The sequence below is a fragment of the Pleurodeles waltl genome, chromosome 9, assembly GCF_031143425.1.
Source record: "Pleurodeles waltl isolate 20211129_DDA chromosome 9, aPleWal1.hap1.20221129, whole genome shotgun sequence".
NCBI classification, from domain to species: domain Eukaryota; kingdom Metazoa; phylum Chordata; class Amphibia; order Caudata; family Salamandridae; genus Pleurodeles; species Pleurodeles waltl.
The window spans coordinates 383,683,074-383,695,844 of NC_090448.1; the positions used below are offsets into that span (position 1 = coordinate 383,683,074).

Genomic DNA, 12,771 nt, shown 5'->3' on the forward strand with positions numbered 1-12,771 from the left:
CGATTGTGTTTCATCTTGACAGGAATTGTGGTTGTTGCTAGAGAAGAGTTTCACCCCCCTCAACCAGTAACCCAATTTCCAATGAATGTCTTTTTTCAGATTCTAACAATGTAGACTCAGCTCACCTTGCAGAAGAACAGTCTCTGTTGTTGGAGCCTAATGAATACTTCCTGAGTGGGCTGCCAATTCAGGCCACAATGTCACTCATTATTGCACCCTTTCTTTCTGCCCATGGGCCGTTTACTGATGCACAAGGACACAACTTTGTCACTCCCACAGCCTGTTTTGTGTTTCCTTCATAGAAACTGGAATTGACCCCTCTCGAGTTCTGTTTCTGATCTTCTCTGTGCGAATGAATGTGGTTTATACTGAAATATATCACAAATAATTCACATCATCTTGTTTAACCTGCAGCCGTTTTGCATGGCCATGCTATATTTATTAACAGTTTTACATTCTATTGCATCTTATGTACACAGACGATGTTTGTGTGCTTGGCATGGCATGGCAAGAGTATTCATTCAAGATATTTCAGTGTCTGAGATCTTCACTGTTGTACCTTTTATCAAAGTATTTTGCAGTAATGAGAAAGTCATGCACTTCCTACTTCCTATTAGCTAAGGTTATGGTTTATGTAATGTGCAGCCTTCTTTGACTGTCTATGTGAAAAAATGTATAAATGTTGAGGAAATATACAGAGGAGTTAGCATTAACTATTCAACAGCTTGGAGGCAAACATCTGTCTCTCTTTACCGTGACATCACTATTTTGCTTTTTTTCTGTAATAAACATGTTTTAGACTTTCACAGAGGGAGCAAGACATTGCCAGGCTTGCTCATCGGAATTGTTTAGTGATAGTTGACCTTCTAGAAACGTGCGCTTGTAAATTGGAAATGTATAGTGTGATAGTGCAATGATCATTAATTGTCAATTCCTGAATTTACCATGTCACAAACTTTACGTAGACCTGAACTGTTCTAGTTCTGCCCCCACCCTTCCATTATTTAAACTGTGGGTATTCCTCTGCCGAATAACATGGAATGTTTTTCCAAAAATCACAAACCTCCAAGCTAAACATCATGGACCAGAATGGGGAAAGGTTGCAAATTGCCAAACTGCCAAACAGCAAAAGTCACGCACTTGATGAACTCGTCAGATACCACAAAAAGACACCACTGGAAGCAGTGCTTAATTTGTGCTGGTGGTTGCAGGTGGCAGGCACCAGCACTAATTTTTGGGGAAGGCAGATATTTTCATTAGCAGATTTTGAATCAGAGAAAGATACAAAAAAGCAGATGAGGGTGACAGAAGGGGAAGAGGAAAATAGTGAAACAGTAGCAAATCGAGAAAGCAGGGATGGAAGACAAGGAGCTACTGTGAGATAAGGAGACATGAAGTGAGGATAATTTAGGAAAGAGGCAGGAGAATGAAGTCGTGTATTCAGTATTCTGAAGTACCGGTTGTGGGCAGATAAGAAAACATCGAAACATTAGTCTCCTGCTGTTGGAATTTGTGTACCTTTCTCTTATGAAGCCTTCCTCTGACCACACCCCAAAGCTTTACTTACATTCAGCATTTTAGCAGCGCCGGGTCTCTTCTTCGCATTCTTTGTCAGTGTCACTTTAATAAAGTTATGAAATGCAGGGGCCCTGCAGATGACAAGAAGAGAAATGTTACAAATACAGGAGCACGCCGAGTCACAAGAAACATTATTAAAACACACTAGTTTCTGTCTTTTCGTAATATGACTTCCTCTAGCCAGTGGGCAAGGAATCACACATACACAAATCCTTAGGTTATGGTAAATTGTATCTTAGACGTGTATACAAGTCTACTAACTAAATAGAAACCTTTGCAAGTACAGGACTAAGCAGTGCCTTCTCAAGCTAAACCACCAGAATATGGTTTCAAGAATATCATTCTACCAAAATATTGAGGACGAAATATTGACAAGTTTAAAGAGGTTAGTATTTATTTATATTGCATGGCTCCACATCTAGGTATGTCTGTATATAAATATATATATATATTTTTTTTTTTATAACAAAAATAATATATATAAACATATAGATATTCACCTAGATGCTCCACCTTTCTTGATATTTTTTCCTTGCTATTTTGCCTGTGATATTATTGTACAATTATATTCTTGAAACAATACTTTGACATACAACCAGGGTCGGCTCCTCAGCTATGGCAGAGAAGTGTCTCCCCCACTCCCCGCCAACATCAGCAACAGCTGCAAACCTTTGAAAATAATATGATAATAAACAATGTTTATTATTGTTTTATTTTTAAAGGGGCGGGCCATTGGGGGGGGGGGCAGCCATGCACTCTCCTCAGTGGGCATGTATGTTTGGTCGGCCATCTCAGGCCTGCCAAACACACATGCACACAGGGCTCTCTCCAACTGTGTTGCTGGGTGGAGAGAGCAGGCAGAGACTTCCACTCTGCCTTGGAGCACCCAGCCAGGGTGCTCCAGCCAATCGTAACGCTGCTCTGAGCAGCATCAGGATTGGCCGCAGGGCAGATTGGGAGCCTGCAGTGCAGCAGAGAGCGGCGGTGCGGTCGAGGTACGTTTAAAAAAAAAAAGTTTTACTTTTGTTTTGTTCCCCTGCCCCATCACTTTGCCCCGATACCCAGCCGCAACTGCATACAACCCCTCCTCAGTCCTTTCCTGTGTCCCAGGCTTGGTACATTGTTTGAAACTTCTCACGCCTTATTTTTGTGTGCAGCACTCCAGACTTGCTTCCAATTGATGCAAGGCTATGTGTTAGTGTTGCCTCTGTTGTGCACAAGCTGGGAGCGCTCTAGGCAGATGTTTATCTCACTTATGTACAGAAATGTCCCTTTCAATAAGGTAGAAAATGAACTGGATGTAAATAAAGGCAATGTAGCAAGTGCAACTTCATTTCCGATCTTACAGCAAATCAAATTCAATGCAATAACACGCCACACGTAAATTGAAGCAGTGCCATCAGAGTGCTTTAGTGTGTTGCCCAGCTTTGAGATGCAATTTTATGAAAGAATAATCCTCATGATGATCTTTGCTCCCACAGGTGTCCACTTTGCTGCCTACTCTCTGTTCATGTGCACCTTCTTCATATTTCTGCCTTCTTAACTTTCTCTGAATCCATTTCACTCTAACCGGCTTGCCCCTGCCTGCTTGCTATCTATATTTACTCTTTCTTCAGTTCTCCCCTGATCTGTCTCCTACCCTTTTGCTTTTTAATCATACCTGATGCTGTGGTCCTCCCTGCACTACTGATGATTTTTATATTTGTAGCACGAACCAGGTCCCAGAAGACATCAGATGATGTGATGCATACATAAAAGAATGAACATTAAATTAGAAGGGAATGTGTTGAATTAACAAAACAGGGAATAGTTGATGATGATGCTATTTAACTTGATTATTTATGAATGAGCATGTTGATCATAGATCTGTAGATTATGGGCCAGATTTGTACTTTTATATGTAGATTTGCGTCAAAAAGCTTAGCGCTGGCTAGTGTTATTTTTTAGCGCCATCTGGGCTTCATATTTATACCATAACGCAAGACAGCGCTAAAAAATGGTTAAAGTAAATTTTTTAATGTTAACCATTGTGCCTTGTAGCAAAGGCAAAATGACGTTCACGCTGCAAAAATGACTCTAACCTAACACGCAAATTTGTCGCAAAACAGAGATGCACCATTTTTAATCGAATTAGCGTGAACATCTGACGCTGACCCAAAAAATTGTGCAAAGGAGAGGCACAATTGTCCCAGAAAGCCAAGAGAGACCCCAGGGTGACCCCAAGGAACCAGGTACCAGCCAGGTGGACACACACAAGCCCCAGGGGAGGGAGAAGAAGAAGAGAAAGTGTTGTTTTAGTGCGGAGGAGCATGAAATGTTTGTGAGAGAGGTGATGGAGCACCAACATCAACTCTTCATCACCTCAAAATTGCCAATTGACAGGAGAGAGTCAATCTGGCAGCAGATAGTTGACAAGATTAACAGTGTTGCAGAGGTGAGGAGAACCATAACTGAGTGCAAGAAACGCTGGCATGATTGCAAACGAAGGACAAAGAAAAAATGGCAAGGAACAGGAAGGCAGCACTGCAAACTGAAGGTGGTAGTCCAGCACCACAAGAGCACCTGGACGAGATGGAGGAGATGGTTCAGTGGTCATCCCGGAAGAACTGGTCACTGGAATTGCAGGACAGGACAGCATACACTACCAGGAAACACCACAAATGTAGGGTAAGTTGCATGGGGGAAATTAATGCTAAATCGTCAGGTGCAAGAAGGGGGAGGCACATAGGACATACTCAATGCATGTCAAAGGAGCGCAGAGGAACACATTGCACATGAAGCAAGTTGCACCATGCAGACATAAGCTACACATGTACCTACGCCTTGGCAGTGCCATGCACCACCACACATACACAACCTGGACATATGTCAATAACCAGGGCTAAATACCTACATGCACATATGCAGCTCTTAGGATGGAAGGCATGTCTAATGACTTTGCCTCTAGTTGTGTCATCACAGCATCCCTTGATATAGTCAAATAAACCCTACCAATACTACCAATGAATCAGAGACTAGGAAGTCAGTCAATAACATTTCTGGGGTCACGTCATGGTGGTGTCCCTTGCAGTAACACCTTGCAACTGCCTTACCTCATTGCCCAAACACATGTGTGCTGCATCTTACTGCACACAATTCATTGCAACCATTCCCAACAGTACCCAGACATGTGCTGGTATCACCCTCACCCCGCAAAGTAACAACACATCCACATAAGGCAACCACCACTCCATCATGCAGAGAGGATGCCCCCTGGGTGCAGGATAAAAGATTCTGAGCAGGCGTAGGGTGGTCCTGTATCACTTGAAACATGCCACTATCCAGAGCAACTACACTTGTGTAGTGTGGAGCCACACATTTTGATGCTGACCAGAACTGTGCCACTACAGAAAATATGTACCACAGATTGCAAGCTGTAGGTCACAACAAATACAGACTGAACCCCCAACTACTCAGATACAACCATGTGAGACACATAGGAATGTGGAAATAACCACACATACAACACATGGTGTATGACTGTGAACATAATGGTGTACAATTTCACATTAACGGGCGGGGGTTGGTGCATAGGCAAGTCTGGTGTTGGTAAGACTGCCAGTGCAGTGTACCCTTTGAGGTTGGCAGCATGAGTCACACATTGGGATGCTGAGTGCAAATCTGTCTGCTCATGGTAGCTCTGTGGGGTACTTAGCACAACATTGTTTATGGATCTTATAGAGTCAGTGCCAGTCATGGGGTGCATTGGGTGTGACAGGACATGCTGCTCTTAGCCCTGCAAATCAGGCAGTGGAAAGGGGAAAGGGGCAGGGCATGGGCCCCCCTGCACTGCCCATGCCAGGTGCTTGGGCTGTGCAGGGGCACCCAGAGGCACACCACATCACCATCAACCTTTGTATGGGGGTTTCACCACCATGCAAAGGCTGGTGGAAAATCTGGAACATACCTGGAGGGTAGTGCTGATCGTAATACTGGTCTGGTGTCACAAGACAGGTGGCATTGCCAGTCTGTAAGCTGCCAGCAACCTGCCAGTGCCAGGCTATTGGCCCATGGGGCATACCCCATGGACAACATGTGCCACTACCACCTGCACTGTTGGGTGTGGTAATACAGACAATAGCAGTCAGGTCGTCATAGGACTTGTAATGAGGGTCCATGTATGCACCAGTATGACTACCTGCAAAATCACCATCAAACTAGCTTGAGGTCCTGACCTAAGTTCAACTCCAGTTAACTTGCTATGTTCATAAACTAATTTATCATCAGGCACTGTTATATAGGAAATGATGTACACAGCAACAAATTATACCAATGCTGGCCATCCCTGGGTCCACCCCTGTGCCTGTGCTTGTGAAAGATGTATTCTAGGGCAAAGATGTATTACAATGGGTGTTGCTGTGGCTTGACCACTGCAACACCAATTGCAAGGCCCTACCATCCAAATGGATGCATAGGGAGGGTTGACAATAACAAGATGGTGTCAAGCCACAATATGATATACAGCACACCTAGTAGATATGACACAGCCAATTGCGCCACCTGAGCTTCCCCTCATGTGACACTCAGGTGGAGCAAAGGGCTGATAGACTGCAACCATGATGTACAGGAACAATGTTTGGGAAGTAAGATGACAATGAGACCCAATAGCAAGTCAATGACGTGACATGCCAACTGCCACAACACAGAAAGATTGATTTTACACCATTTCATTGCAGAGGATGATGGCTCTCCTGCAGATCTGTCTGTCCTGGAGTACCCAGATGACCTGGATGACCAGCTAACAACCACCAGCCAAGAGACCCTCCAAGAAGTCTTGGTATCCCTCCAGACACCACCTCTAGTCGCAAGAAGCACAAATAATGCAGCAGCCATCCCAGATGCCCCACCTAACACCTCAATAGTACAACCTGTCAGCACTGACACAGCTGAGGACTCAGAGGACCCAGGAACCAGCTTTGAGAGGACAGTGGTAGGAGTCCAGTGGGAGCTGGACAAGCAGGTGCGGGTGGGGATGGAGACTGTGGCAGCCAGTCTAGAGGGTATGCGCATGTGCCTCGTTACGGCCAATGGACATACTGCAGCCAAACGAGGCACACACTCCCCACTGCATGGGGTCCAGCAGTGTCTGAGGGACATAGCCGCTGCCATAAGGGAGAGGCCAGAACAACTGCCCTCCCAAACTGGGCGCAACGTGATTGAGAACAAGCTGGACTCTATGCACCGGGAATGGCCTCCCTCAGGGCAGACATGGCTGCCTACCACTGGGATGTTGCTGCTATCCTGAAAAATCGGCAGCTCCTCCTTGCTGCAGTGATGGCGTATGTTGTTCCACAGATGGCTGCTGCCAGGAATTGAGATTCCACATCTCCAACCACTGAAGTGTGTGTGGTCCCCTCTACCTTCCCACCACCACCATCAAGGGCAGAGGAGATACCACACACATCGGAAGATGAAGACGTGGAACAGATCATCTTCACTTGTAAGAGTTTCCGGTAGCACCAGGCCATTCCACATGGCCAGTGTTCTCCTTTCTCCTGTGCTTGAGATCATGCCAGTGTTAGCACAGATGGATATGTGCACTCTTCACCCACACACTGTTGACCTGTCTGCTATGGACTGTCATTGTCTCTCACCTACCAATTGGCAATTATTGTTCCTCTGCACTTAACAGCACTTCACCCAAGCATGTCCCATGACATGTCCCTCGTCCCTGGACTTGTGTTGTGTCACAATTGTATGGATTTCACAAATGGGGTCACTGACCTGGACATTGTAAGTATCACACTACAATACTTGTAAATAAACACCTCCTACACAAACACCATGTCTTTGTGTATTGTGATACACCTACTACGCTTAGTAATTGTGATGTGTGTAACCATGTCATTAGTTACAGAGTGTTAGTACAAGAGTGCAAGACTATGGGGGCACATGCCTACACACAAGGTCCCAACATGACAAATGTCAATGCTGGTCTCATCCCCTACAAGCAATTCAATGAGTATGTCAAAAATGAAGAACACATGTATGCTTCACTCACTACATAGGGCAGGAATGGCTGTAAAACAGTTCTAGGGCAATTTCGTCAGCTGGGAGTACCAGTGGAAAACATTGGTGTGAAACAGAGGTACCTAAACTCATTAGTGATTGCCATAAGTCAGTTTTGCAGGATAGAGTTCAAATGTAGGCTGTTGTCAGGTGTGCCACACTTCCCATCATCCCTACACAGGACCCCAACACTGACAGCTGAATTACCACACCTACCTGTCCAATACAAAGTAAACATAGTCACCTTGAGTGGTGGATACACTGGATGGCAGATGCATGGACAAGTAGATGTGTTGTTGCTGCCAATGTGACAGCTCAGTTGTCAATAGGTGATGCGCATGTCAAGAGAAGGATTCGGAGGCAGGACGGAATCCTTAGGCCAACACACAATTTGCACTGTGCACTCATGGGAAGACCCTGGGACAAAAGCATATAACACTAAATGTATAGGAGTACGCAAAAATGTTTATTAAGCATTAAACTAAACTAAAAACATTAATAAAACCTACCCTATCCTTAACTAACCCATTCTAACTGCACTTAACCATCAACTAAAGCTAACTACCCTATGCTAAACTTAACTAAGACATTTAACACCACACTCTAAACATTGGCCCCCACCCCCATTATGTTACAAGACACATGCAGGATAACATATACTAATACTACACATATACTGACTAAATCTAAACAAATATATATTTGTTTGTATTTTTTTAAATATTTATTTTATTATAGAAAACACCTAGATATCCCAACACGACCCCCCAACCAATTAGCACATAATAAGTAAAAAAAACACTCCCAAATCCACTTATCCTATCTAATCTACATACCTACACTAACTTAACACTAACCCCCTAAATCCCACAGTAAAACAAGATTTCAATTCAGAATGGAGGGGACAGAACTTGGAGGTAGCAGTTCACAGATCACTCAAAGTTTGGCCTTCTTTAGTTTTTTCTTGGTGAATTTCAGCCTCTTGGTGTTCGCAGCCACCTCCTCCTCCAAGCTGTCCAGGCATTTCAGTACCAGGGCAATGTCCCTCTGCAGATCCTGCAGTAATTGTGTGTCCACGGCAGCAGGTGGTGTGGGCTGTTGCACTGACGTTGAAGCAGTTGCAGCCGATGTTGTGGGTGTGGTGCAAGCTGTGCCCCTCTGCCCTGCTGAGGAGCTGGGTGTCTTCTGTGGCCTCCTTATTCAGTGTGGGGACCCCTTGTGGGAATGCCCACCATTCCTCCATTGCCCTCTCTGCATGATAGCGGTGAGCCATTCGTCTGAACCCAGACTTCACTGCCAGGATATGGGGGTACTTCACTGCCCTCTTCTGGAACGCATGCAGCTCATTATTGGTCATGTTGGCAGCTGTAAAATTGAGACAGGCAACCATCAGTTTCAGCATTGTCTGGAGCCTGTACAGATTAGTAGCTTACACATCTAAATCTAATTACACATGCACTCCGATTCACATTCCAGTATAGACAATGGCCCTGATAAATGTATCAATAACACTGCCTTAGCATCATATTATTAACACTAAAACGACGCAAACCAAGAAAATGAACCAAACATTTGGAAGTCTGCATAGCTTTTGCATATTAAAGAATGATGCAAAGGCAGATCTAACTTTACATAGATCAGGCCCAAACTTCCTCATAATCTGTGTCTATTTCCAACCACACATCATCAGTAACTTGGACATGTTATTGGGAGGATGGGATGATGTTGGTAACCATAAGGGGTCAGAGCTGATAGGTACACATGCAAGCCTGATCAATATGACTGTCATATACACTGTCAGCATCACATCTACCTACACATTTGATATACCTCTTCCCCTGAGCCTTTGGGGGGATGATCATGCAATCTATCATCTCAGCTGGCCTAGTCATCCTCAAGGCATGCCCACTCATACATGGAGTCAAGGAGTGGACCATATGTTACGAGGGCTGACAACTAGGAAGGTGGTGTACAAAGGTCTATCACATCTACATTCATGTGTCCAGGTGTAGACACCCATCAATAGCGGATCTGCCACTTCTATTCCTTTCACACCCATTTCCACATGTTTGGCCTTAACCTGTATGCAAGCCAATTACATTCCACATAAGTTTAACATAAATGGAAGTGCAAAAGACGGAGCACCATGCTGGGGGACAATTACCAGCCCAGTCCTCCATCTTCATGACAATACAAGAATGCACCAAATTGTGTTCAATATGTGTTGTCAGAATGATGGAGTGCTCCACAGCCAATACTCTCACAGTGTTACACTCTGTCATTCTTAGTCACATACGGCCCTACAAGTGGCTTGTAACCACCTTGTGTACACAATGCTTGCCATTGTGCACCACAAGCCTCACAAGATGTGATCCTCTGGTGGTGCATGGGGATCCCTTAAATGAGCCATATTGTTACCATCCAGCCTACTTTCATATCCGATCATTGGACAGCTTATCACATCTGGAATTGTATTCAACACACATGACTGACTCACATTTACTTCACAGGACACACATTATCACACTCACTGGATACATTTGGGTTCCCAAATTGTGCCACTTCGCCATTTGTGTAGGGGGCAGGTCCACCTGTAAGACATGAATGGAAAACCATGCTTAGTGTCATATCACAGTCACTGCGAGTGGACAACAAATATTAGTGTGAAATAGTTGAAAGGAGTGAGCTAGTCATCATAGTGGAAAACAGTGCAACAGACACACCACTACGATCACACACTGACACAGACACTCAGGTGAGTGTGATCCCCAAATCTGAACACTAACACTGGGTCAGAGGCTCATTTATTGCTACACCCTGCAACAGCCATATGCGGGCCATCTATAGAAGACGGAACAACATGGTATAAGGGGGAGTTGTGTAAAACAACAATACTACCCTTGCACTTTCAAGACACATAACTCAAGTACTCAAGCTTGTCCTGTAAGGTACCCAGAGGCACTTTGTGATAGACATGCTGCTCAATCATAAGTCTGCAATAATCATGTGTTGATTAATCCATGACTGATGTGGCAAAGTTGTCTAATGGTATTAAATGCCCCTCCTCATTACCCCCTAAGGCGGATAAACCCCCTTTGCTAACATAATGGCAGGGGCAGGGGTCATGTGCGTGATATGTTGACAAAGTTGCACTATACATGCTTTGCCCAACTTTGTTGACACAATCCAGGGCAAATATGGTAGGCTAGCGGTGCCTTGGCATTTCACACATGACTCTAGGCCGGGGCACAGGTGTCGCTATTGCCTCTGAAATGAGTGTCTCGGTAATGGTTGTGCAGGGCTCATCTGACATCTGACCTGCATTGGTATCATAGTTGGATATTTAAACTCCAGGCCTAGACTGGCGCAATTACACTTCATTCTGGTTCAATACATCCTGTCCACAAGCATTGCATGCAGCACTATAACTCATCTGCTACTGTCATTCTAGAGCAGTGAACAGTCAATAGTATGCCAATGGGAGACTCACCAATAGGTACCGCCGATCTGAATCCCAAGATGATCGAGCAGATCCTGCTCCCTGGCCACCAGATCTGCCCCACGAGGCTTTAGCTGGTCCTCTTTCCTGCCGGACCTGTATATTCTCTTCCGGTGGTGGAGCACCTTGCCCCACCATAGCCGCCTGACCTCGGTCCGGTATCCGAAGATGACCCGGCCACCCATCTCAAGCATCATAGCTAGTTAGTGGGATACCAGCCACACAAATCCACCAAGCACATCCTCGGACATCCTGGTGATCCTCCCCCTTCCAGACATGTCAAATTATGGTCAGAGTTGACCCCAAATACAAAGAAAGAAAAAAAGAATGGAAATGTAACCCCACTAACTTATTCCAACTATCCCAAGTGAGTAACAACCCTGGACGCAAAGGAGCAGACTGTAAAGAGAAAGTGAAATACACCCACTATACCATGCTTTTAAACAGGATTTCCTATTACATTACTTCCTGTCCCCATGCACCATGTTTTTCAGTTATGTGGGTATTAATTTGATGCATTTGACATTTGCGTTGTTTTTTCTGACGCCTAACGAACGTGCGTCGTTTACATTGACACATGACGGTTATGCGTCGATTTCACAGAAGGTTGCTTTAAAAGGAGTGCGAAAGAAGAATTCAAGCTAAGGGCCCATGTGTCATTTTGTTTGTGTTTGCAGATGTTTTAGATGCATATGCATCAAATTTTTTGACTAATTTCCTGATAGCGTGTTTTTTTGCATTGTCCTTAAATGCACCCTGATTCAACATACATATGACATGGGCTGTGCTGCAGTGTGGCATATTGGATATGGCGACATGTGGTAGACCATGCAACAATCTGGTAAGGGTGTGATTAGTCTGGTCCACTAATGTGTGTATTACAGAGTCAACAGCATGCAAATTGTTGTACGCCGTACATATATATGCATGTGTAACAACAGTATATCCGCATATGTTTGCCATTCAGTACAATGCAATACTACTGATTTTCGATTGAGTATTGTGAATTGGTATGTGATGTGTGATGTTGTCATACTGAGCACACTATTTTGAGGGTGCATACGCAGGTCAGGCATTGTTGATGATGGGCAAACTATTGCTACCTAGGAAATGTGACCGGACATCTGTCTCCGTATTTGGATTTAGAGTTTATGGAGAGCTGTGTGAAGACAGCATATTTGACTGATATGTGTACACCTTTGGTACATAGTGTGTGTGACACACTCTGCCTACATTCCACCCAGAATATGGTAGTGTTAGACTTTTGAGTTTATGCAGGGCCATCCCCAATCTTTTCGCCTCCTGCCTCCTATTTTGTATTACCTGTTGCTGTTGGCTTTTGAACTCTGAGCACTTTACCGCTGCTAACCTTTGCTAAAGTGCATATGCTCTCTGTGTAAATTGTATTGTTGATTGGTTTATCCATGATTGGCATATTTGATTTACTAGTAAGTACCTAATAAGGTGCACTAGAGGTGCCAGGGCCTGTAAATCAAATGCTACCAGTGGGGCTGCAGCACTGGTTGTGCCACGCACACTAGTAACTCTGTAATCATGTCTCAGACCTGCCACTGCAGTATCTGTGTGTGCAGTTTAACTGTAAATTCGACTTGGCAAGTGAACCCACTTGCCAGGCCTAAACCTTC

General features: G+C 44.5%; 1 protein-coding gene across 1 annotated transcript in view; it reads right to left on the minus strand.

Moving 5' to 3' along the window:
- The window catches only part of MAP4K1 (mitogen-activated protein kinase kinase kinase kinase 1), a 539,453-nt gene that overhangs the window by 215,826 nt on the left and 310,856 nt on the right, over positions 1-12,771 (minus strand). Inside the window, exon 11 of the mRNA XM_069206994.1 lies at positions 1,568-1,649. Within this exon, the coding sequence (XP_069063095.1) occupies positions 1,568-1,649 (82 nt within the window). The remainder of the gene's footprint in view (positions 1-1,567; positions 1,650-12,771) is intronic.